Here is a 20526-nt window from a genome sequence, read left to right on the forward strand (position 1 = left end):
TTTTTTTTTTTTTTTTTTTTTTTTTTTTTTTAGTTTATTTATTTATTTTGAGAGAAAGAGAGTGCAAGGGAAGTGAGCAGGGGAGAGGCAGAGGAGGAGGGAAAGAGAGAATCCCAAGCAGGCTCCATGCTGTAAGTGCAGAGCCTGATGCTGGGCTTTATCTCACGAATCCTGCGATCATGACCTGAGCCAAAATTAAGACTTGGACGTTTAACCGACTGAAACCAGGCAGCCCCCAAGATTCCAATCCTTGTCATTCTCTGTCCCCAGGCAGGATGCTGCATTTGGCAGTGATGATTCCAAGGCTAACATGCTGTTCTTCCATTTCTTGGACCAACTGAATTATGAGTGTGGCCGCTGCAGCCAGAACACTGAGTGCTTGTTACTACGGCACAACTTGAGAAAATTCTATCGGGACATTCAGGTGCTTGGAGGAACCAGGAAGAGCCAAAAAGCCAAACTGAAAGGGAACTGAGTGTAGAGAAGTATGATTTAGGGTACGGAACAGGACCTAAAGATGTAAAGGGATGGGGGCAGATCTGGGGAAAGAGAGGACAAGGTGTGGACTTGGGGGATCACTGGCAGAAAAAAGGGCAGAGTCTAGAAGACCCTGTTAGGAAGAGGCTGGGTTTTGGGGGACTAGTGGTGAAAAGGGGAAAGACTAGGGACCCTGAGGTATGTACTGGGAAGTACTGGGGTCACTGGTGGGGAAGGTCTGGAGGGGTAGATCATTGAAGACAGTTGAGTTCAATTCTTTCTCTTCCTACTGCAGGCCTTTCCCCAGGGCCCTACCCAGTTGTCTGAGATGATCTTTAATCTCCTTCTGGAAGAAAAAAGAATTCTGATCCAGGCTCAGAGGGCTCAATCGGTAAGAACGATTTGTAGTGATTTTGAAGGCTCCCAGAGTAGAGAGTGACCATGGAAAGGACTCAGGAAATTTGTCTCAGAACAAGATCTGCTCCCCCCTCCTGCCGCCCTCCCCCACCTTCCTCCCTGTGGTATAATTAATTGAAGGCCTGGATTTAAGAGATGAAATGTCAGAATTGAAATGTGCTCAGAGTCTCTTATTTCAGGAACAGGAAGAGCCAGCCCTTGAAGCACCTGCAGAGAGCCAGCAGCATGAGATTGAATCTAGGATCCTGGAATTAACAGTTATGATGGAGGTTAGTAGATGCAGCAAGAGTCAGGGTGGGTAGGGCTCGGCCTGACTCCTCCCACAGAAGCAGCCTCATCTGGGTCTTATCCCCTCTACAGAAGCTGGTGAAATGCATCTGCCAGCTGAAAGACCAGCAGGATGTCTTCTGCTTCCGATATAAGATCCAGGCCCAAGGTAGGCAGCACACTGAGGGGTGGGCGAAAGACAGGTGCCTGCTTGGGGGCCAAGAGAGGAGAAGAGAAAAGCCCCAGTAAGCAATAATCTCCCCCGGCTACTACACGTCACTGGCTACAGTCCTGCTGCCATGCAAAGCTAAAAGTGCTAGGATATGTTATAGAGGTTGGGCTGAAGGTGTGGCTGAGGGACAGCTAGTGAATGTTGGGGGAGATGCATGGAAAACTGCCTTAGCAGGTTGAGTGGGCTTTTGGTTCAAGTGTGACCATTCAGAATTTGCCTGAGGGCTCAGAGGTGCCTATGCTTTGCTTGGTTCCCCCTTTTCTCCCTTCAAAATTCCCCCCCTCCCCACCTGACTCTGACTGAGGTCCTAGTCTGGATGGGGAGGGGAAGGAGCCCTAGGTCTGAGCATCTGTCTCCCTCCTGCTCCTGCCATTCAGTGAAGACACCCTGTTTGGACCCCCATCAGACCAGGCAGCAGCAGCTTCTGCAGGAAACTCTTAATGAACTGGACAAAAGGAGAAAGGTGGGAGGCAGACAGAGGGAGTGGGTAGCAGGGCATTGGGGCAAATGAGGCATATGGGAGGCCTGGTATCTTAGCTTTGGCTTCTTTGTCTCTTCATCCCCAGGTGGATGGTAGAGGGTGATGGTAAGAAGTGCTCACCACTCACTTTATGGCTTTCTTAGGAGGTACTGGATGCCATCAAAGCATTGCTAGGCCGATTAACTACCCTCGTTGAGCTACTGCTGCCCAGGTTGGAGGAATGGAAAATCCAGCAGCAGAAAGCCTGCATTGGAGCCCCTCTGAATGGAGGATTGGAACAACTAGAGAAGTGGTGAGAGGCGTCTCCTACCCAGCCCCTGTCCCAGCCATACCGCTGTGCTTTGTAAACTGTAAATTGTGAATTGTAATGAATTTTCTCATTCATGTAATGAATTGCCTACCTAGGCAAGAGCTATTGCTCTTCTTACTCTCTGCTTTTCCAAATGATCCCAGCTCCCTTGTCTGACTGCAATGACCCTCTCTTCATTCTCACCACCCAGGGAGCCCAGAGCCCAGTCTTTGTTTTGGCGGAAATAATGGATTAATCCACAAGCTGGTTTCTCCTTCCTTTTTAATCACCCAAAAAATATATTTTCTACCCTTTTTTTAATTTAGCCACAATGACTATTAATGCTGAAAAAAAGGAAAGAAAATGACCTATTATCTTACTATCCAGATATAACTACTGTAATATTATTATACAAAAATTGAGGGGTGCCTAAGTGGCTCATTTGGTTGAGCATCTGACTCTTGATTTCAGCTCAGGTCGTGATTTCAAGGTTTGTGAGATTGAGCCCCCGCATTGGGCTCCGTGATCACATAGTGGATCCTGTTTGGGATTCTCTCCCTTTCTCTCTGCCCCTCCCCAGCTCGCATGCCTATGTGTGCTTTCTCTCTCTCTCTCTCTCTCTCTCTCTCTCTCAAAATAAATAAACTTTAAAAAAAATGTTAAAGATTGTCTCTCTCTCTCCCTCTGTCCCTCTTCCCCACTTGTGCTCTAAAATAAAATAAATAGGGGTGCCTGAGTGGCTCAGTCGGTTAAGCATCCGACTTCAGCTCAGGTCATGATCTCACAGTTTGTGGGTTCGAGCCCTGCATTGGGCTCTGTGCTGACAGCTTAGAGCCTGGAGCCTGCTTCAGATTCTCTCTCTCTCTCTCTCTCTCTCTCTCTCTCTGCCCCTCCCCTGCTTGCGCTCTGTCTCTTTCTGTCTCAAAAATAAATAAACATTTAAAAATTAAAAATAAATAAATAAAAAATAAAATAAATAAAATAAATCTCTCTAAAATAAAAAAACAAACCCACAAAGATTGAATCATTTTTCATACTATTTTGAGAGCTGTTTTTTCTTAATTAAAAAAAGTTTTTTAATGTTTATTTTTTTTGAGAGAGAAAGAGACAGAGCACGAGCAGGGGAGGGGCAGAGAGAGAAGGAAACACAGAATCCGAAGCAGGCTCCATGCTCCAAGCTGTCAGCACAGTTCCTGATGCAGGGCTCGAACTCACCAACCATGAGATCATGACCTGAGCCGAAGTCGGACGCTTAACCGACTGAGCCACCCAGGTGCCCCAAGCACTGTTTTTTTAAACTTAGCAGTATATTACAATATTTATCCGTTATTTGTTTATTTTTTTAATGAGACAGGCTGATATATATTTTTTATAAGATTTTATTTACTTATTTATTTGTTTGCTTAAGTAAACTCCACCCAAAGTGGGGCTTGAACTTAACATCCTGAGATTAAGAGGTACATGCTCAGTAAACCAAGTGAACCAGCCAGGTGCCCCTACCCATGTTATTTATTTTCTTTTTAATTTTTTTTTAATGTTTTTATTTATTTATGAGACAGAGACAGAGCATGAGCAGGGGAGGGGCAGAGAGAGAGGGAGACACAGAATCCGAGGCAGGCTCCAGGCTCTGAGCTGTCAGCACAGAGCCTGACACGGGGCTCGAACTCACAGACTGTGAGATCATGACCTGAGCCAAAGTTGGACGCTTAACCAACTGAGCCACCCAGGTGCCCCCCTACCCATGTTATTTTTAATGGTTGCCTCATAGTTCCCTATATAGAGGTAACATAATTTAATTAATGAACTCCTATTTTTGGACATTTAGGTGTTTTTTTAATTTCTTGCTTTTTTTTTTTAGTAGGCCCTTTTTTATATTATTTTTTTTGTGATGTTGAAAAAATAATTGCTTTGTCCTTCAAGATACTTAGAGTGCCTATTGTTTTAAATATTTTCTTTTTTTTTAATTTTTTTTTTTAATGTTTATTTATTTTTGAAGGAGGGAGAGACAGAGTGTGAGTGGGGGAGGGGCAGAGAGAGAGGGAGACACAGAATTGGAAGCAGGCTCTGGGCTCTGAGCTGTCAGCACAGAGCCTAATGCGGGGCTCGAACACCGTACGAACTGTGAGATCATGACCTGAGCCGAAGTCAGACGCTCAACCAACTGAGCCACCCAGGCGCCCCTAAATATTTTCTTTTTAAAAATGTTTATTTGGCGGGGGGAGGGGACAGAATCAAGCAGGTTCCACCCTGTCAGCACGGAGCCCGACTCAGGGCTCAATCTCATGAACAGTGAGATCATGACCTGAGCTACGATCAAGAGTGAGACACTTAACTGACTGAGCCACCCAGATGTTCCTTAAATATTTTCTAATAAGAAAATTCATTATAATTTACTAAAAATAGGGGTACCTGGCTGGTTCAGTGGGTAGAGCATGTGACTCTTGATTTGGGGGTCATGAATTCGAGCCCCAGTTGGGGGATACAGTTTACTTTTAAAAAATTAATTAAAGGGGCGCCTGGGTGGCGCAGTCGGTTAAGCGTCCGACTTCAGCCAGGTCACGATCTCGCGGTCCGGGAGTTCGAGCCCCGCGTCAGGCTCTGGGCTGATGGCTCGGGGCCTGGAGCTTGTTTCCGATTCTGTGTCTCCCTCTCTCACTGCCCCTCCCCCGTTCATGCTCTGTCTCTCTCTGTCCCAAAAATAAATAAACATTGAAAAAAAAAATTTTTTTTAATTAATTAAATAATATTTTTAAAAAGTAAACTATTAAGAATGAATCACAATGATGTTCAGGTAAATTGAAAACAGGTATATGGGGCTTAGTGTACAGAATCACTATTTGAATTATAGTTGCAAACATATCCATCATTTGTATAGAGGTTGGCAAACTATGATCTAGTGATTTCTTGCTTTTTTCTTTTCAATTTTTCCCCCAAGTTTTTGTTTAAATTCCAGCTAGTGTAGTATTAGTTTCAGGTGTAAATTTAGTGATGCATCACTTCCATACAACACTTAATGCTCCTCTCATCACAGGTGTCCATCCTCCTTAATGCCCATCACCCATTTAACCCATCCCCCCAACCACCCCCTCAGCACCCCCCACCTGCCACAACCCTCACTTAAGAGTCTGTTTTCTGCTTTGCATCTCTCTTTTTTTTTTTACCCTATATTCATCTGTTTCATTTCTTAGATTCCACATATGAGTGAAATCATATGGTATTTGTCTTTGACTTACTTCAGTCAGCAAAACTCTCTTAGCTCCATCCACATCATTGCAAATGACAAGATTTCATTCTTTTTTATGGATGAGTCATATTCCGTTGCATATATTCAACAAAAATTTTTTTTTAAGTTTTTGATTTCTTGCTATTTTAAACAGTGCTACAATAAGTATCCTCATAGCTAGATCTTTATTTATATCCCTAATTATATCTGTAATGTAAATTCCCAGAAGTGGTATTCTTGGGTTGAAGTATATATCTTTTCTTTTTGGTAGTGTTACTGTTATTGTGTTGATCCTTTGTTTCATTGTCTTTAATAGAGCTTTATTGATTTTTCTGATTATAAATATGTGTGCCAATTGAAAAAAATTCAGACAACTTAGAAAAGAAAGTAACAACTACCCATCTGCATAATCTGATGATGCAGAGTTACTCATTGTTAGGGCTTTTGAATATATTTTCATAGATTTTCTCTATGCATATACATAATGTAGTTCTGTTTTAAAGATTTTAAGTAATCTCTACACCCATCATGAGGCTCGAACTCACAACCCTGAGATTAAGAGTTTCATCTCCACTGACTGAGCCAGGCCGGTGCCCCAAATATATATCTATTTTAAGCAGAAGTCAGGTCATATCAGATATGCACTATCTTGTGATTTTTTAAAAATTTAGTATTTTGGGAGGCGCCTGGGTGGCTCAGTCGGCTAAGCATCTGAATCTTGATCTCCGCTCAGATCTTTTTTTTAATGTTTATTTATTTGAGAGAGAGAGAGAGAGAGAGAGAGAGCATGAGCAGGGGAGGGGCAGAGAGGAAAACAGAGGATCTAAAGTGGGCTCTGCACTGACAGCAGAGAACATGACGTAGGGCTCTAACCCACAAACCTTGAGATTGTGACCTGAGCCAAAGTCAGACACTTAACCAACTGAGCCACCCAGGTGCACCTCAGCTCAGGTCTTAATCTCACGGTTGAGTTCAAGCCCTGCATTGGGCTTGGCACTAGGCATGAAGCCTTCTTAAAAAAAATAAAAAGTAAGAAAATAAAATTTAATGTTTTGGGGTATTTTTCCATATTAAAAATTTGAGCCTAGGGGTGCCTGACTAGCTCAGTTGGAAGAGCATATGACGCTTCATCTCGGGTTGTTTGAGCCCCATGTTGGTATAGAGATGATTTGAATAATCTTTAAAAAAATTTTTTTGAGCCTATATGATTATATTTATTTATGTATCTATTTATTTGTTGTTGTTGTTGTTTTTAAGTAGTAGGCACTGCACCCAATGTGGAGCTCAGCCAGGTGCCCCTGCTATATGATTATTTTTAATAGTCATATGGTATTCTATGGTGTGAATATGCCATAATTTATATACCCAATAGCAATTTTTCTAACTTTTCAATAGAAAATATTTTACAGATAACAAAGCTATGAACTTCCTCACACGTTTGTCTGATTATTTCCTTAGGATATATCTTAGAAATACTAATACTAATATCTTAGAATACTACAAATTGTGTGTACATTTTTTAAGGCTTTTGAAAAAATAGTTCCAGGGACGCCAGGGTGGCTCAGTTGGTTAAGCATCCAACTTGGGCTCAGGTCATGATCTCACAGTCTGTGAGTTCGAGCCCTGCATTGGGCTCTGTGCTGACAGCTCAGAGCCTGGAGCCTGCTTCAGATTCTGTGCCTCCCTTTCTCTCTGCCCCTCCCCCGCTCACACTCTATGTCTCTCTCTCTCAAAAATAAATGCACATTAAAAAAAAAATTCTACACCTTTTGGGATGAGCACTGGGTGTTGTATGGAAACCAATTTGACAATAAATTTCATATATTGAAAAAAAAATTCTAAATTGCTATACCAGTCTGTTTGTTAATATGTAGTGTATGATTGGTTTCCTGTCACCACATTCCCTATTATTATTTTTTGTTATATAGACAGTAAAGTATAGAAGTTAAAAGTATGGATTGTGGGGGCACCTGGCTGCCTAAGTCAGTGAGCATGTGACTCTTGATCTCAGAGTCGTGAGTTTGAGCCCCACTTTGGGTGTGGAGCCTATGTAAAAAAAAAGTAGTACTGATTGTGAAGGTTGATTGCCTGAGTTGTCACATACAATTCATTCCGTATTAGTTCTATGACCTTGAACAAGTCATTTAACCTTTCTGTACTTGAGTTTAACTATCTATAAAATGGGGATAATAATAGTAGCTACCTCATAGGGTTGTTATAAGGATTAAATACATTAAGCACTTAGAATATATAGTACATTTCAAGCGACATATGAAAAGTAACTTTATTATATAAGTAAATCTTTCACTAGATTTATATGTGAAAGTGATTTTGATTTTCATTTCTTGGATTATGAATCATGTTGCATAATCTTTTATATGCTTTTGGATTCCTTTTTTGTCCCAATCAGTTTGTTTGTTTGTTTATTTAAAGTTTATTTATTTTGAGAAAGAGAGCATGAGCAGGGGAGGGGCAGAGAGAGAATCCCAAGCAGGCTTCACACTGTCAGCGCAAAGCCCCATGCAGGGCTTGAACTCACAAACCACGAGATCATGACCTGAACCAAAGTCAGACGCTTAACCAACTGAGCCACCTAAGTGCCCCTGTCCCAATTAGTTTCTGATTCTCCACATAGTTCAAGGAGAGCTTCTGGAGCCTGTGTGGGGGGACCAGGAAACTCAGCAGTTTTCACTCTCTCTTGAATTCTATCACCCAGGTTCACAGCTGGAGCAAAGCTGTTGTTTCACCTATGGCAGCTGCTGAAGGAGCTGGAGGGATTGAGGCACCTGGTTAGCTATCAGGATGATCCTCTGACCAAAGGGGTGGACTTGCGAAAGGCCCAGGTCACGGAGTTGCTACAGCGCCTGCTGCACAGGTCTAGCTGCCAGGGAGGGACCTCTAGGGAGGGCAGAAGGAAAGAACAAGAGGAGCCATTCTTACAGATACTGAGTTATATATTCTCTTTGGATCTCTCTCCCTAGAGCCTTTGTGGTAGAAACCCAGCCCTGCATGCCCCAAACTCCCCATCGACCCCTTATCCTCAAGACAGGGAGCAAGTTCACTGTCCAAACAAGGTTGGTATTTCAGAACTCATTCCTGCTTCCTTTTTCCAGCCCTGGCACTGTTTCCTTTCTGGCTTTATAGATCTTCCCACTCTTATCATCTTCTCTCTTTTCTCTTCAATCTATCTATCTCTTCTAATCTCTTACCTTATTTTTTTCAAATATCTGATCTATCCAGAAGGTTGAGGTTGACTACTTTCCCTCATCCTTCTCTCTTCCCTCTAGATTGCTGGTAAGACTCCAGGAAGGCAACGAGTTACTGACTGCAGAAGTCTCCATTGACAGGTAAGTTGGGGCACATGGGACCAAGGGGTGGCCAGGACATGGGCTGGTGGGCCAGAGGAGACACACACAATAGGGTCTTGGGCCTGTGTTCTTACCCAATCCATTCCCACCTCAGAGACAATAACTCCTAGCTTTTGTTGAGCACCATGTGACATGTAACTTGTCAAGTACTCATCTGTCATAGGAAGCCCATGAGTTAGGTATTATCAATGCACCATTTAAATGAAGAAACAAGGCCAGAGAGATTCTGTCACTTGTGTAAGGTCATATGGTTAGTGAGCACAGATCGGGGTTTGAACCCAGGTCTGTCTGATCCTAAAGTCTAAATTCCTAACTTCTACACTGTTTTGCTTCCTAGTGACTTTTTTTTTTTTTCTTTTTTAGGAATCCTCCTCAATCACAAGGGTAGGTGCCTGACAAGGATGCTGTAAACATTTGTGCACTACATGACCTACGCAACCACATGGGGGCAGAGACAAGAAGGAGATTGATTTGGGTGGGATATGGACAAAAGGAGAAGGGGAGGTTTGAAATGAAGTAGAATTTTTGTTGTATTCCTGCTGAGTTTTTAGAATAACTCCTCCTCTCCTCCATATATCTTCCTCCTGGAATAGCTTCCGGAAGTTCAACATTATGACCTCAAACCAGAAAACTTTGACCCCCGAGAAGGGGCAGAGTCAGGGCTTGATTTGGGACTTCGGCTACCTGGTAAGAAGGGCTAGTTGCTTGAGTTTCTAGTCCAGTGGAACAGGCTAAGGGAAGTTCCCGGCCTTTGGAAGTCTTGAGGCAAAACGGGTTCCAGGGACCCTGGGGTCCCCACTCTGGCATTTTCTTTCCTTCCTCTCAATTCACAGACTCTCTCAGAGCAACGTTCAGGTGGTTCAGGAAAGAGCTGCAATAAGGTGAGGCTTGGGCAGAGGATTGGGGGACGGGAGGAGGAACTTCCCAAAGGGCCCTCTGATCATTATGTCCTTGGCTATCCTAGGGAATGCTGGGTGTGACAGAGGAACTACACATTATCAGCATTACAGTCAAATACGCCTACCAGGGTCTGAAGCAGGAGCTGACAGTGAGTGAAGATGGAGGGCAAGGAGAGATGAAGCCAATTTGGCAGAAGGCATTAAGCAGGGGTTAAATAGAAGCCTTTCAGGGTGGGAAATCCTCTCCTTGCCCCTGCCAAAGCTAGAAACATCATATCCTTCCTCTAACTCCTGTCTTCTCTTCAGACAGACACCCTCCCTGTGGTGATTATTTCTAACATGAACCAACTCTCAATTGCCTGGGCCTCTGTTCTTTGGTTCAATCTGCTTAGCTCAAACCCACAGGTAGGAGGTGGGGCCAAGAAGTAATGGGTGGCAAGGAGGGGTGTGGAAGCTTGGTGTGAGGGCTCTGCTTCTAAGTCATTCTGTCTTCCTCCTGCCCTTGCAGAATCAGCAGTTCTTCTCCAGCCCCCCCAAGGCCTCCTGGAGCTTGCTGGGCCCTGCTCTCAGTTGGCAGTTCTCTTCCTATGTTGGCCGAGGCCTTGACTCGGACCAGCTGAACATGCTGAGGAACAAGCTGTTTGGTACAGACCTCCTTTTTTCTCAGCCTTTCCCCAGCCTTAGTCTCCCCAGCCCTGTGTCCTTTCTGTTCCAGGGACCCTGGCCTTGTCTCCTTCCATTATCTGAACTGTCTGTTGCCCACAGGGCAGAACTCCAGGACTGAGGGTGCATGGTTATCCTGGGCTGACTTCACTAAGGTAACTCGCTGTATTCTGTGCTGCTAGATCTAGGCCCTAGTGCAAACACTAGCCCTTTCCCCCTAATTCCTTCCCCTCACTGGGGGGGGGGGGGGGAGGGCAACTCTTCATCTCTTCCTGCCTTTCTATTCCTCCTTCAGCGAGAGAGCCCTCCTGGCAAGCTACCATTCTGGACATGGTTAGACAAAATCTTGGAGCTGGTTCATGACCACCTGAAGGATCTCTGGAATGATGGGTAAGGCCTTGGTCCGCCTCCCTCTCCCCCCCACCTTTCTGCCTTTCTAGGCTTGAGAGTGGACTCTGTGCGCCCTCATGTGGCAAATAGGGAGAGAGAGCAAAAACTGGTGCAAGATCACACCCTCACTCTTGGCAATAATAGTCCTAGCCAGTGTTTTTCCAGCATCCGTTGTGCTCCAGAGCCTGCTGGGTGCTCTTTATGAATTCTCGCATGTAATCCTTACAACAATGCTGAGTCTCAGAGAAGTTAAAGAATTTACCCAATGGGTATAGTTGGGATTCAAACTCAGGCCTGTCAGACCACAAGCTTATGGTCTTTCCACTATACTGCCTGCCCATCTTTACAGCACTTTGCCTTTTACAAGGTGCTTTTCATCTACGTGGCCTCACTGAATCCTCATACCTCTTACAACCCTAGAAGGTGGATATTGTCAGTAAGGTGAAGAGACTCGGCCAAGATGGAATAGTTTGTAATGGCAGAGCGAGGGCCAAAACCTGGCGCTCTCTCCCTCTACAAGGAGAGGAGAGCAAAGAGGCAGGAGGGCCTCACAGCAGCTTTCTGTGTTTCAGACACATCATGGGCTTTGTGAGCCGGAGCCAGGAACGCCGGCTGCTGAAGAAGACCATCTCAGGCACCTTTCTGCTGCGCTTCAGTGAAACATCAGAAGGGGGCATTACCTGCTCCTGGGTGGAACACCAGGATGATGGTCAGCTGCTTTGCCCTGATGGTCCCACAGCCTGTCCCTTCTCCCCTCAATCAGCCCTTGGTTTCTCTGGCTGTGTCCTGAATCTCTCAGCAGGTTTGGGGTTGGACAGCCAGGGTGGGGAGCTCCCAGGCCCAACCTTTTTCTTCAGTCCTGCCCATTCCTACATCCATTCTACAGATAAGGTGATCATCTACTCTGTGCAGCCCTTCACCAAGGAAGTGCTACAGTCTCTCCCACTAACCAAAATCATTCGCGACTACCAGCTACTCACTGAGGAGAACATACCCGAGAACCCACTGCGCTTCCTCTACCCCCGAATACCCCGGGATGAAGCTTTTGGGTGTTACTACCAGGAGAAAGGTGAGAATCACTGACATATGTCACTGGAATATTGTAGGGATTCTCAGGCATCTATAAATTCTACTCGTTTCTTGCAGACATGGAAAAACTGATATCCAGAGAAGTCAAAGGGTTTGTCCCGGGGACACTGTTAGTTAGTAGGGAGATATGACTCTCAAGACTGTTTGCAATAGGGGTCCTTAGGCTATGTGTCCAATCCACTGACCTTCCTGGCTTCCTGTGTATGTCCCCCACAGTTAATCTCCAAGAACGGAGGAAGTACCTGAAACATAGGCTCATTGTGGTCTCAAACAGGTGAGATATGAACTTTTGGCCCATCGTCCGTAACATTTTTCGGCTGATAGAGTGACCCAAACCTGCTCAGTTCGCCTCTCTGACCCCTCCTACTGACCCACACTCTCCAGCCTCTAGATTTTTTCTTGTTCTGCTTGATCTCTTTCCTCTCTGTTTTTCTGCTGCTATCCTTAGATTGTTTCCACAGGGCTTCCCTGATAATAATAGTCATAATCACTGATGTTAATGGGCTTCTACTTGAAGCATGGTACTAGATTTTTTTTTATAAGAACAGTTTTCTCATTTTAATTTTTATGAGTACCCATCCAAGCAGGTAGTGACAGCCACATTTAATGAAAGTGTATTAAATGCCAGGTACTAGGCTAAATGTTTTGTGTTTAAACGTTTCTTATTTATTGAATCTTCATAATAGTCCTGTGAGGTAGACAGGGGTATTACTCTTTTCAGCCAAGAAACAGGTTTAGTGTGGTAGAGTGGCATGACTAAGGTACGTGGCTAATAAATGATTAGGTCTGTCAGATTCCAAAGTCCTGCTTATTAACGATCCAACTTCCTCTCAAGTGTTAGAGGTGGTATTGTTCCCATTTTACAGATGATAAATCTGCAGCTCAGAGAGGTGAAGATCTACCCATCTAATAAATGATAGGATCCTCAAACTCTGGCAAGCCTGACTCCAAAGCCTGTGCTCTTAAGCCCTCTGCTCTGTTGGACTAAGACTTCTTAGACTAGAGACAGTCTCTGCTTGCTCTGCCATTCCCCACTTCACCTAAGTAATCAAGCCCTACCCTTTTGTCTGTGCTGTGGTATCCAGACAGGTGGATGAGCTGCAACAGCCACTGGAGCTGAAACTGGAGCCAGAAGTGGAGTCACTGGAGCTAGAGCCAGGATTGGCCCCAGTGCCACAGCTAGAGCCATGCCTGGAGTTAGAGCCGCTGCTGGCAGCAGGGCTGGATCTGGGTCCAACCTTGGAGCCCATGCCGGAGTCTACTCTGGAGCCCATGCTAGAGCCCACACTAGATGTGGTATCACAAAGAGTGTCAGAGCCAAACTTGGGACCAGAACTGAAGCTGGAGCCTATTCCAGACCCTGTATCACAGGCAGTGACAGAGCCAGAGCCGGATTTGCCCCATGATCTGAGACACTTGAACACCGAGGAAATGGAAAGTAAGTGATGAGATGGGGTTGGGGAAGAGGGGACACATTCCCTTTACCAACTGCCCTCTCTTACCCAGTATAGAAAAGGCTAAGCTCTAAGCTTCTCACTGGAGGGACACTCATTTGTGATTCTTTTTATTAGGAAATGTACCTGCCTCTCCCTTACCCCACCTAAGTGCCCTCTCAGGCCCTACCAGGTCTGTGCAGCCATCTTCCCTCATATTCCCTGCTGGGTCAGGAACTCCTTACCTAAGAGCAGGGCCTGACTTCTTTCTCTGGACTACCTAGTTTTCAGGAACAGTATGAAGATCGAAGAAATCATGCCAAATGGTGACCCGCTGTTGGCTGGCCAGAACACTGTGGATGAGGCTTACGTCTTCCACCCCAGCCATTTCTACACGGATGGGCCCTTAATTCCTTCTGACTACTAGGAATTACATTTCCTCTGTTCTTCCTGTATCTTTTGTCCCTCCTACCCCTCACATCATGCTGTGCTCTCCAAGGATGGAAAATCAAGCATGTACCCATTCTTAGCTGGTTAAGTTAACCCTGGGTTTTGCAGTGGGAAGTAAAAGCATACTGTGGGTAAGGAAGGGGCACTAATGAGTCAGAATAGATGTTGGCCATAGCTCTAACTAGGATCTTTGAGGCCATCTGCTGTTTTGGGAGGTATAGGGGCTCTGAGGGTAGGGCAGGACATTTAGGAGGTACTTGGAGGGCAAGACACTTGGAATGGCTGCTTTCCAGTATGGAAGGATGTCAACATTTGAATAGTTGGTAAGACTAATGTGGTGGTGCCCACTAGCATTGGCCATCAGTAGGGAACAGAGACATGTGATAGGATTCCATTTCTGTCTTCTGGTTTCCTCATGTCTAAAATAAACTTTTCCTTCCTTCTTCCTTTCATTCCTGATTTAAGTCCTAAATTCTTTTGTTTCCTGCAGAGACTGAGACCTTTCTGCATTAGCCCACCATGTGAAGAAAGGAATAGGAGGTAGACCTCATTTTCTTACTGGTCTCCTCTCCTGTACCCCCAAGCTGGCCCCACTCATTCCTCCCCTTAAAATGATCCTGCCAATCTAATATGCCTGTGAAGCTTTGCACAATCATTTTACTCTGTCCAGTCTCCACTTCCTCACTGCTTAGGAGACAAATCACTTTTTATAGTATTACATAGAGTCTGGTATTTTTACAGAGGAAGAGATGCCCTGGATATTTAGATATTTAGAAATATCTTAGATATTTCTCTATTAAGATAACCATCCCTTCTTTTTGTACAATATATTGTTGATCTGAAAGGAGTTTCTATTCCTTGGGTGTAGACCTGGGCAAAAACTGGGTTCCTGGGACTTAGAACCTTGAATATTTATCACGGGGCTCCAGACAACCTCACACCATAGTTATTCCCAGGGAACCCCATTGCTCTAAAATGTGTTTCCAGAATAACTTGAGATGTAATGAAAGTGAGGCCCTGTACATGTGGCTGTTTTCTGGCTTATATTTTAGAGGAATAGTCTTGTTTAGAAAGAGGCCCTTCTGAGCAGAAGTGGCTAATAAACTTTGTGCTGACTTGGAAGTGTTTTGTCTCTGAGCTTCTTTTCTTTTCTGCTCACAAAGACTGATGTCCTTGGAGACACCAGCAGGCCATGTAGGACCAAGATCAGCAAATCATGGCCTGTCTTCCACCCACCCCAGTAGGCCCCTTCTGTCATGTTTTACTTCTTACCTCCATGTTTAGAACAGCCTTTCCTGTCCCTTAGATTCTTCCAGGGGGGCTGTGAGCTATATATGAGTTGGGGGGTGTGGTGAGCAGTTCTATAACTAGCCCATTGTCACTTAGCTGATTGGTGACAAAGCCAATATATAAACCTGGGTCTGTTTGACTCCAAAACCCATACCTTTTTAACGTTGTGACTATGGAGAAAAGGAAGAGAAGTGATCACATTAACCCCTTCCCCTTCTCTTTGTTTCAAAAGTAGTTTATCTCCCCTTGGGTAGTCAAACCCTCTGATGGGGTCCACAGATGTCCATAAAGGGAGAATCCCATTAATTTAGGGGATTTACTGCCATCTTCCCGGAATGCCTTTCCTGGTCAAAGCAGCTCTGACTTTTGATCCTGCAGTGATTGGGACTCCTGTCTTTGGCCAAATATATTCTTGGCCAAGAAAGTAAGGAGTAATAAGGTCAGGCAGTAAAAGGAGCCACATTTAGGGGCCCAACTTCCTAATTTCAATCCTTTGTAATCCCATTCAGCTTGTTTAGCGATACAGGTATCCAGACCAAAAAGATCCTAGTTACTCTATCTATACACTAGGGGCGCATGAGGAAATATCCTTCTCCACTGGAGCCCTGCAGAGTAGAAGGATGCAAATTGTAGTCCTTTAGCCCTATATTGCTTTTTTTCCAACCAAGCCTAGAAATCATTCACATAAATAAGTCTTTATTGAAAAAAGTACATAATTCAGTATAAATATAATAAATAATCCTCCCCAAACTGCTGCCATGAGGATAAATAATCTCAAGTTTTCCCTTTCTAGTTAATAAATACTCAACTTTGTCCTAGGTCAGTATCATAAATTAGTCAGTGTTGGTAATTTTTCAACATTTGCAAGTTCCATTAGAATTAATGGACTAATTCACTTGTTGGCTCACAAGTTCCTGGGCTGATTCATGTTTGCCCTGCTGAGCCATGGAGATCTGGGTGCCATGCTTAAGCTTTTGGCTTTAGGGGCTCAGGGTTGCTGCTCCATGGGCAAAGACCCTGGCAGCTACAGCCACAAAGGCCTGAAGGCTGCGGAGGATCTTGAAGCGGAGAAGGAGGCGTTGCCATGGCTGGTTAGGACTGGGGTTTGGAGTTTGCTCAGTCTCCCAGTGTTGACCGTCAGGCTGAAAGGACATAGGACACAATCAGAGAGACTCTAGAACCTTTACCCTCAAGTTCCTGTCTCTGATACCTGCAAGCCCCCATTCTTCAGGCCCCTTGTTCATACCTGTAAGAGTTGCCTAAGGCCCAGGAGGGAGGCGTGAAGCTGGCCCACTGGGCTATCAGGGAGTAGAGAGGGCTCCCCTGTGAAAATGTCTGAGTCCAGCAGCTTCTCATAAAAAACCAGGCCCTGGTGGATCCTTTGTAAGCAGAACTGGGGGAAAAGAAAGCAGTGAGAGCTAACCAATACCCTCCTATTCCATTACCAAAGACCCACCCGGTTCTTTGCCATTCTTAGACACTGCCATGGTCTGAATGTTTGTGTCCTCACAAAATCTATATGTTGAATCCTAACCCTCCAATATGATTGTATCAGGAGGTAGGGCCTTCACAAGGTGATAATGTCATGAGGGTGGAGCCTTCAGGAACTTCTAAAAGAGACCCATGAGCTCCCAAGGCCCTTCTGCCATATAAAGGTAACAATGAGAAGTCTGCAACCTGGAAGAGGACCCTCACCTGACCATACTGACACCCTGATATCCAACTTCCAGACTCCAGAACAATGAGAACTAAATTTTTGATGTTTATAAGTCACCCAATCTATGGTATTTGTTATAACAAGCCAAATGGACAAGGACAGATACAACTTTTACTAATTCTCCATGGTACCCAACAATGTCCCAGTCCCTCTTCCTTGTAGTCCAGCCTCATCTTACTACCTGACTGTTGTCTCTGAGTCCTTGGGGATCACAGCCATCCCCACACTGGATGTGGGGGACGTCATCTGTAGTCTTGTCATCTCCCTGTTCTCTTGGTAGGTCCTGGAATGGAGGAAGGGGTGGGAAGAGTGAAGAGATAAGAGAAGCATTTTCAAACTCCACCAGTACCCCAGGCCCATGACTCTCCTAGGAACCCCACTCCCTGTCCTCTTTAAGGTCCGCTCTTTGAGGACCTTCAACCCTCCAGCTTCTATCCAAAGCCAGAGTCTTCCTCTGCAGCCTTGGAGACCTTGGACAGGCTCCCGTTTGGTGCCAGAGCCTGCTACTTACCACATGTCCCGTTGGAGGATGTGCACTCCAGGCCAGCGTGCAGAGCTTCTGTGAGAGCTGCTGGCCCAGAGCCCAGGCAGGGCTACTGCCCTCAGGCACAGCCCGGGTCTGAGCAGTCCAGGGCAGCGGTGGCAGCAGGAGCAGCAGCAGCAGCAGCATAGCCCTGCTGCTCCCCAGCATCTTGTCGCCTGCTTCTCAAATCTGGCTGGCTCTGTGCCTCACACCAGTCCCTGTGGAATCTCTGCCCACTTCCTTTTGCTCTGAGCCTGATGCTCTGCGTTCTTTGTTGCTTCCTTCTGTTGTTCACTGAGTTTCTGAGCTGCTTCCTGCTGTTTTTCTCCCCTTGTCTGAGTCTCTTTTTAAGGTCCTTGCATTGTAAGGCCCGCCCTTTATACTAGCAGGTGACTCACAGCAGGTGGGATTCCCCTCCCTGCATCATCCCCCTCTGTGGAGAGCCCAGGTATGCAGCCTCAGTTCCAAGGGAAATGAGACGTGTGGTTGCTGTGGCTGGAGGCCTGGGATGGGGCATATGTGTAATGCTCTCCATGAATCGAAATGGCTGTAGAGGGGGTGGGGGTGGGAGGAATGAATATTTAAATGAATCAAGTCTCAAGTTTCTTCCTGTTCAATCTTTCCCTCACTTTTTGGCCTCTCAAAGCTTAATTCCCTCCACACCCCCACCTAACTTCCTTACCTTTTCCTGCCTGAGGAAAAGCCAAAATGCAACCATTCATTTTATTTCCCAATAGGATAGCGAGATTCCATTCAGTTTGGAATGAAGTTTGGTTCCCCTCTGGGGCCCTCTATCTAAGAACAAGGGGGCTTCTTTTTTCTCCCTTGGCAACAATTATTTTCACTGGGAAAGAATGGATGTGAAGGCACTTTGTGAACTAGGAAGCCATATAATGCCGTATAAAGTATTACTGCTCCCACTTCAGGCCTCACTGTGGAGGCTAGAAGGGTTCTTGGAGGGAGAGATTTGCTGCTAAGAATCATCTAATTCCTCAACCTTAGTGGCCCAACGTTTCATAGGATCTGTGGGGTTCAGGTGGTGGTTCTTTTGGGATACAAGTTTAAGCAAGGACTACAAGTCAAATTTAGATATTCCAGCACCCAGTCCCTACCCCACAGCTAGGAAGTCCAGGAATTCTGGGGAGTTGAAGGTGCACTGTGTCAATGACCCTGACCAGTCCTTCAGCCTGTTGCATCCATGGGTAAAATCCGCTGACACTGATTTCATCACTCTCCCTGATGCAACATTCAGTGAGACAGCTGAGACTGTGAGGTTGGGCGTGGGAGTGGGGGGTGGTCCAAATCTGGGACTGCCCCAACCCCAGTGGAGGGTCCCAGAACAATTTGGACGTCAGAATGAGGACATGGCTGACCACACAGATGGTCCTTAAAGCCTTCCCAAGAGGTTGACTCTTCTTCTCTGAGAAACTTACCCTTGATAGAGGCCTCCCTTCCCTTAGAACTATTCAAAACTTCCCAGTGAAACTTTTGATTCAAATATTATGACTCTGTGGTAAATCTACCTTTGGATAAAATGTTTCCAGCATCGGATAGGTTATCTCAGTCTGAGTGGGAAATGGTTTGCCTCTCTCTACATATGGTGTACACAAATGGAAGAAGGAAGGAGGGGAGCTCACCTCACTTGTGTTTAATGTCTGTTGTGCTTTTCCATCTCTGGCCTCATTCTGGGGGCCTAAAGGATAGGAGATGAAAGGTAAAAGAAGAAGGAAGTGGAGTGTTGGGGGATGGGATGAGAGAGACAAGGGTGAGTTGGAGGCACGGGGCTCTGCTGCTTTGTTTCACTTCCTGGTGCTTCGAGAGTTGGGTAGGAAGCAAGGTTGGTGGGGTGATTGTGGGACTGTTCTGTGGCAGGAACTACTTCCAGGACTAGATCTGACCTGGAACTGCAGTGACCCCTTGACGTCAACAGGGCCTCAACCGTTATGCAAATCACATTCACCAGACACTCCTAAGCAGGCCTTTCCAGTTGGATGCCCAGACTCCAAATCCAGTTGAAATTTCCTTACATAGTTAATAATGATGGCTAACATATATCCAACTCTCACTTTATGCCAAGTACTTGGTCTAAGCACTTTTTATGTATTAACCCATTTAATTCTCACAACAACCCAGTGAGTTGGTTGTGAGTTGTTATTATCCCTATACTACAGATGAGGAAACAGAGCTAAGTAATTTACCCAAGATCACAGAACTGAATGGCCAGAATTCCAGGACAGAAAATCTGGCTTCAGATCCTGCTTTCTCTCTCTCTTTCTCTCTTTTATTTTATTTTATTTTATTGTTTAAATGTTTATTTTTTAGAGGGGGGAGAGGGGCAGAGAGAGAGGGAGACACAGAAGCTGAAGCAGACCCCAGGCTCAGAGCTGTCAGCACAGAGCCAAACACGGGGCTTGAACTTACCAACAGGGAGATCATGACCTGAGTGGAAGCCTGCTGACACTTAACCAACTGAGCCACCCAGGCACCCCCAGATCCTGCTTTCTCAATCATTCCATTATATTGGACAGGACACAAACTATCTTTATAAAGTAGCTGATTTAGCCCAGGTATCTCAGGCCTAGTAATTCTCATAGGTCTGTGAAGTCTTTCTCAACCTCAATATGGAAATTTCTCAAAGTTTACAAACTGTCTAGTCTCTCAGCACCCATCTTTTCCCAGGATTTTAAATCTAGGGACCTGTGAAGTCAGATCAATTTGAGAGACCCACTGAGTTACGGTGTTTTTCTCTCCGTCTATGACTTCTGGTGGACTCCAGGACCCCTGTGAGTCCTGTAAGTCTAAATTCTGGAGTCCGTTTATTACAGTGTTATTCAGCAGGCTTTATTGAGACAGAGAAATGCTTTAAAACTGTATCCTCCGTGAGAAATTCCTTCCATCAAAAAGGCCCTCTGTGTGGCCGTTAGAAACTGAGCTAAATTGCCCTGGTGACATCTCGCAACCTGGCCCCATTCCAAAACAATTAGACCCCAAGAATCGCTAAAAATAACTGTTGACGCTAAATCTGTAAGAGTTTGGGGGTAAGCAAATGTCCCAATTTGCCGTGCTCATCCCCTTCTGAGGGATAACGTCGAGCTTCAAGAGCTAGGGGAATTTGATAGCTGAGGGGTCTCGCTCCACGGGACTATTACCGGAGCATCTGGGGAGTAGATAATCACAGATGGGAGTTTCAGATGTATGCCTACAGAATCGTAGAAGAGGCAGCTAGTTGGGCCGTGTTTGGAACGTGGCTCCCGCTTCCTTTTTTCTCTCCCATGCCTGGAAATGATAGGAAATGCCGGCGAGTTTCGGGGGCAACAG

General features: G+C 45.3%; 2 protein-coding genes across 3 annotated transcripts in view; one reads left to right on the top strand and one right to left on the bottom strand.

The window, feature by feature from the left end:
• Positions 1–14800, top strand: part of STAT2 (signal transducer and activator of transcription 2) — a 17934-nt gene extending 3134 nt beyond the window's left edge. Inside the window, exons 3-24 of one of the 2 annotated variants that reach the window (XM_040491715.1) lie at positions 271–424; positions 773–868; positions 1074–1163; positions 1255–1330; positions 1771–1856; positions 2018–2166; positions 8103–8261; positions 8368–8460; positions 8674–8733; positions 9118–9138; positions 9348–9441; positions 9588–9635; positions 9719–9802; positions 9960–10058; positions 10162–10297; positions 10419–10471; positions 10612–10706; positions 11279–11415; positions 11593–11775; positions 12012–12069; positions 12881–13233; positions 13513–14800. In XM_040491715.1, coding sequence (XP_040347649.1) covers positions 271–424; positions 773–868; positions 1074–1163; positions 1255–1330; positions 1771–1856; positions 2018–2166; positions 8103–8261; positions 8368–8460; positions 8674–8733; positions 9118–9138; positions 9348–9441; positions 9588–9635; positions 9719–9802; positions 9960–10058; positions 10162–10297; positions 10419–10471; positions 10612–10706; positions 11279–11415; positions 11593–11775; positions 12012–12069; positions 12881–13233; positions 13513–13655 — 2467 coding nt within the window. In that variant the 3' untranslated portion in view covers positions 13656–14800. The remainder of the gene's footprint in view (positions 1–270; positions 425–772; positions 869–1073; positions 1164–1254; positions 1331–1770; positions 1857–2017; positions 2167–8102; positions 8262–8367; positions 8461–8673; positions 8734–9117; positions 9139–9347; positions 9442–9587; positions 9636–9718; positions 9803–9959; positions 10059–10161; positions 10298–10418; positions 10472–10611; positions 10707–11278; positions 11416–11592; positions 11776–12011; positions 12070–12880; positions 13234–13512) is intronic. The other variant, XM_040491716.1, reaches the window with a different exon arrangement.
• An 844-nt stretch (positions 14801–15644) lies between these two features.
• IL23A (interleukin 23 subunit alpha) lies at positions 15645–18819 on the bottom strand. The gene is made up of 4 exons (XM_040491725.1): positions 17197–18819; positions 16867–16968; positions 16215–16361; positions 15645–16110 (listed from the first exon to the last, which is right to left on the bottom strand). Exons 1-4 carry the CDS (start codon positions 17374–17376, stop codon positions 15949–15951), a joined length of 591 nt encoding a protein of 196 aa, XP_040347659.1. The 5' UTR covers positions 17377–18819; the 3' UTR covers positions 15645–15948.
• Between the last annotated feature and the right edge of the window lie 1707 nt (positions 18820–20526).

This window comes from Herpailurus yagouaroundi, unplaced genomic scaffold, assembly GCF_014898765.1.
Source record: "Herpailurus yagouaroundi ecotype Mexico unplaced genomic scaffold, PumYag 182, whole genome shotgun sequence".
In the NCBI taxonomy this organism is placed as follows: Eukaryota; Metazoa; Chordata; class Mammalia; order Carnivora; family Felidae; genus Herpailurus; species Herpailurus yagouaroundi.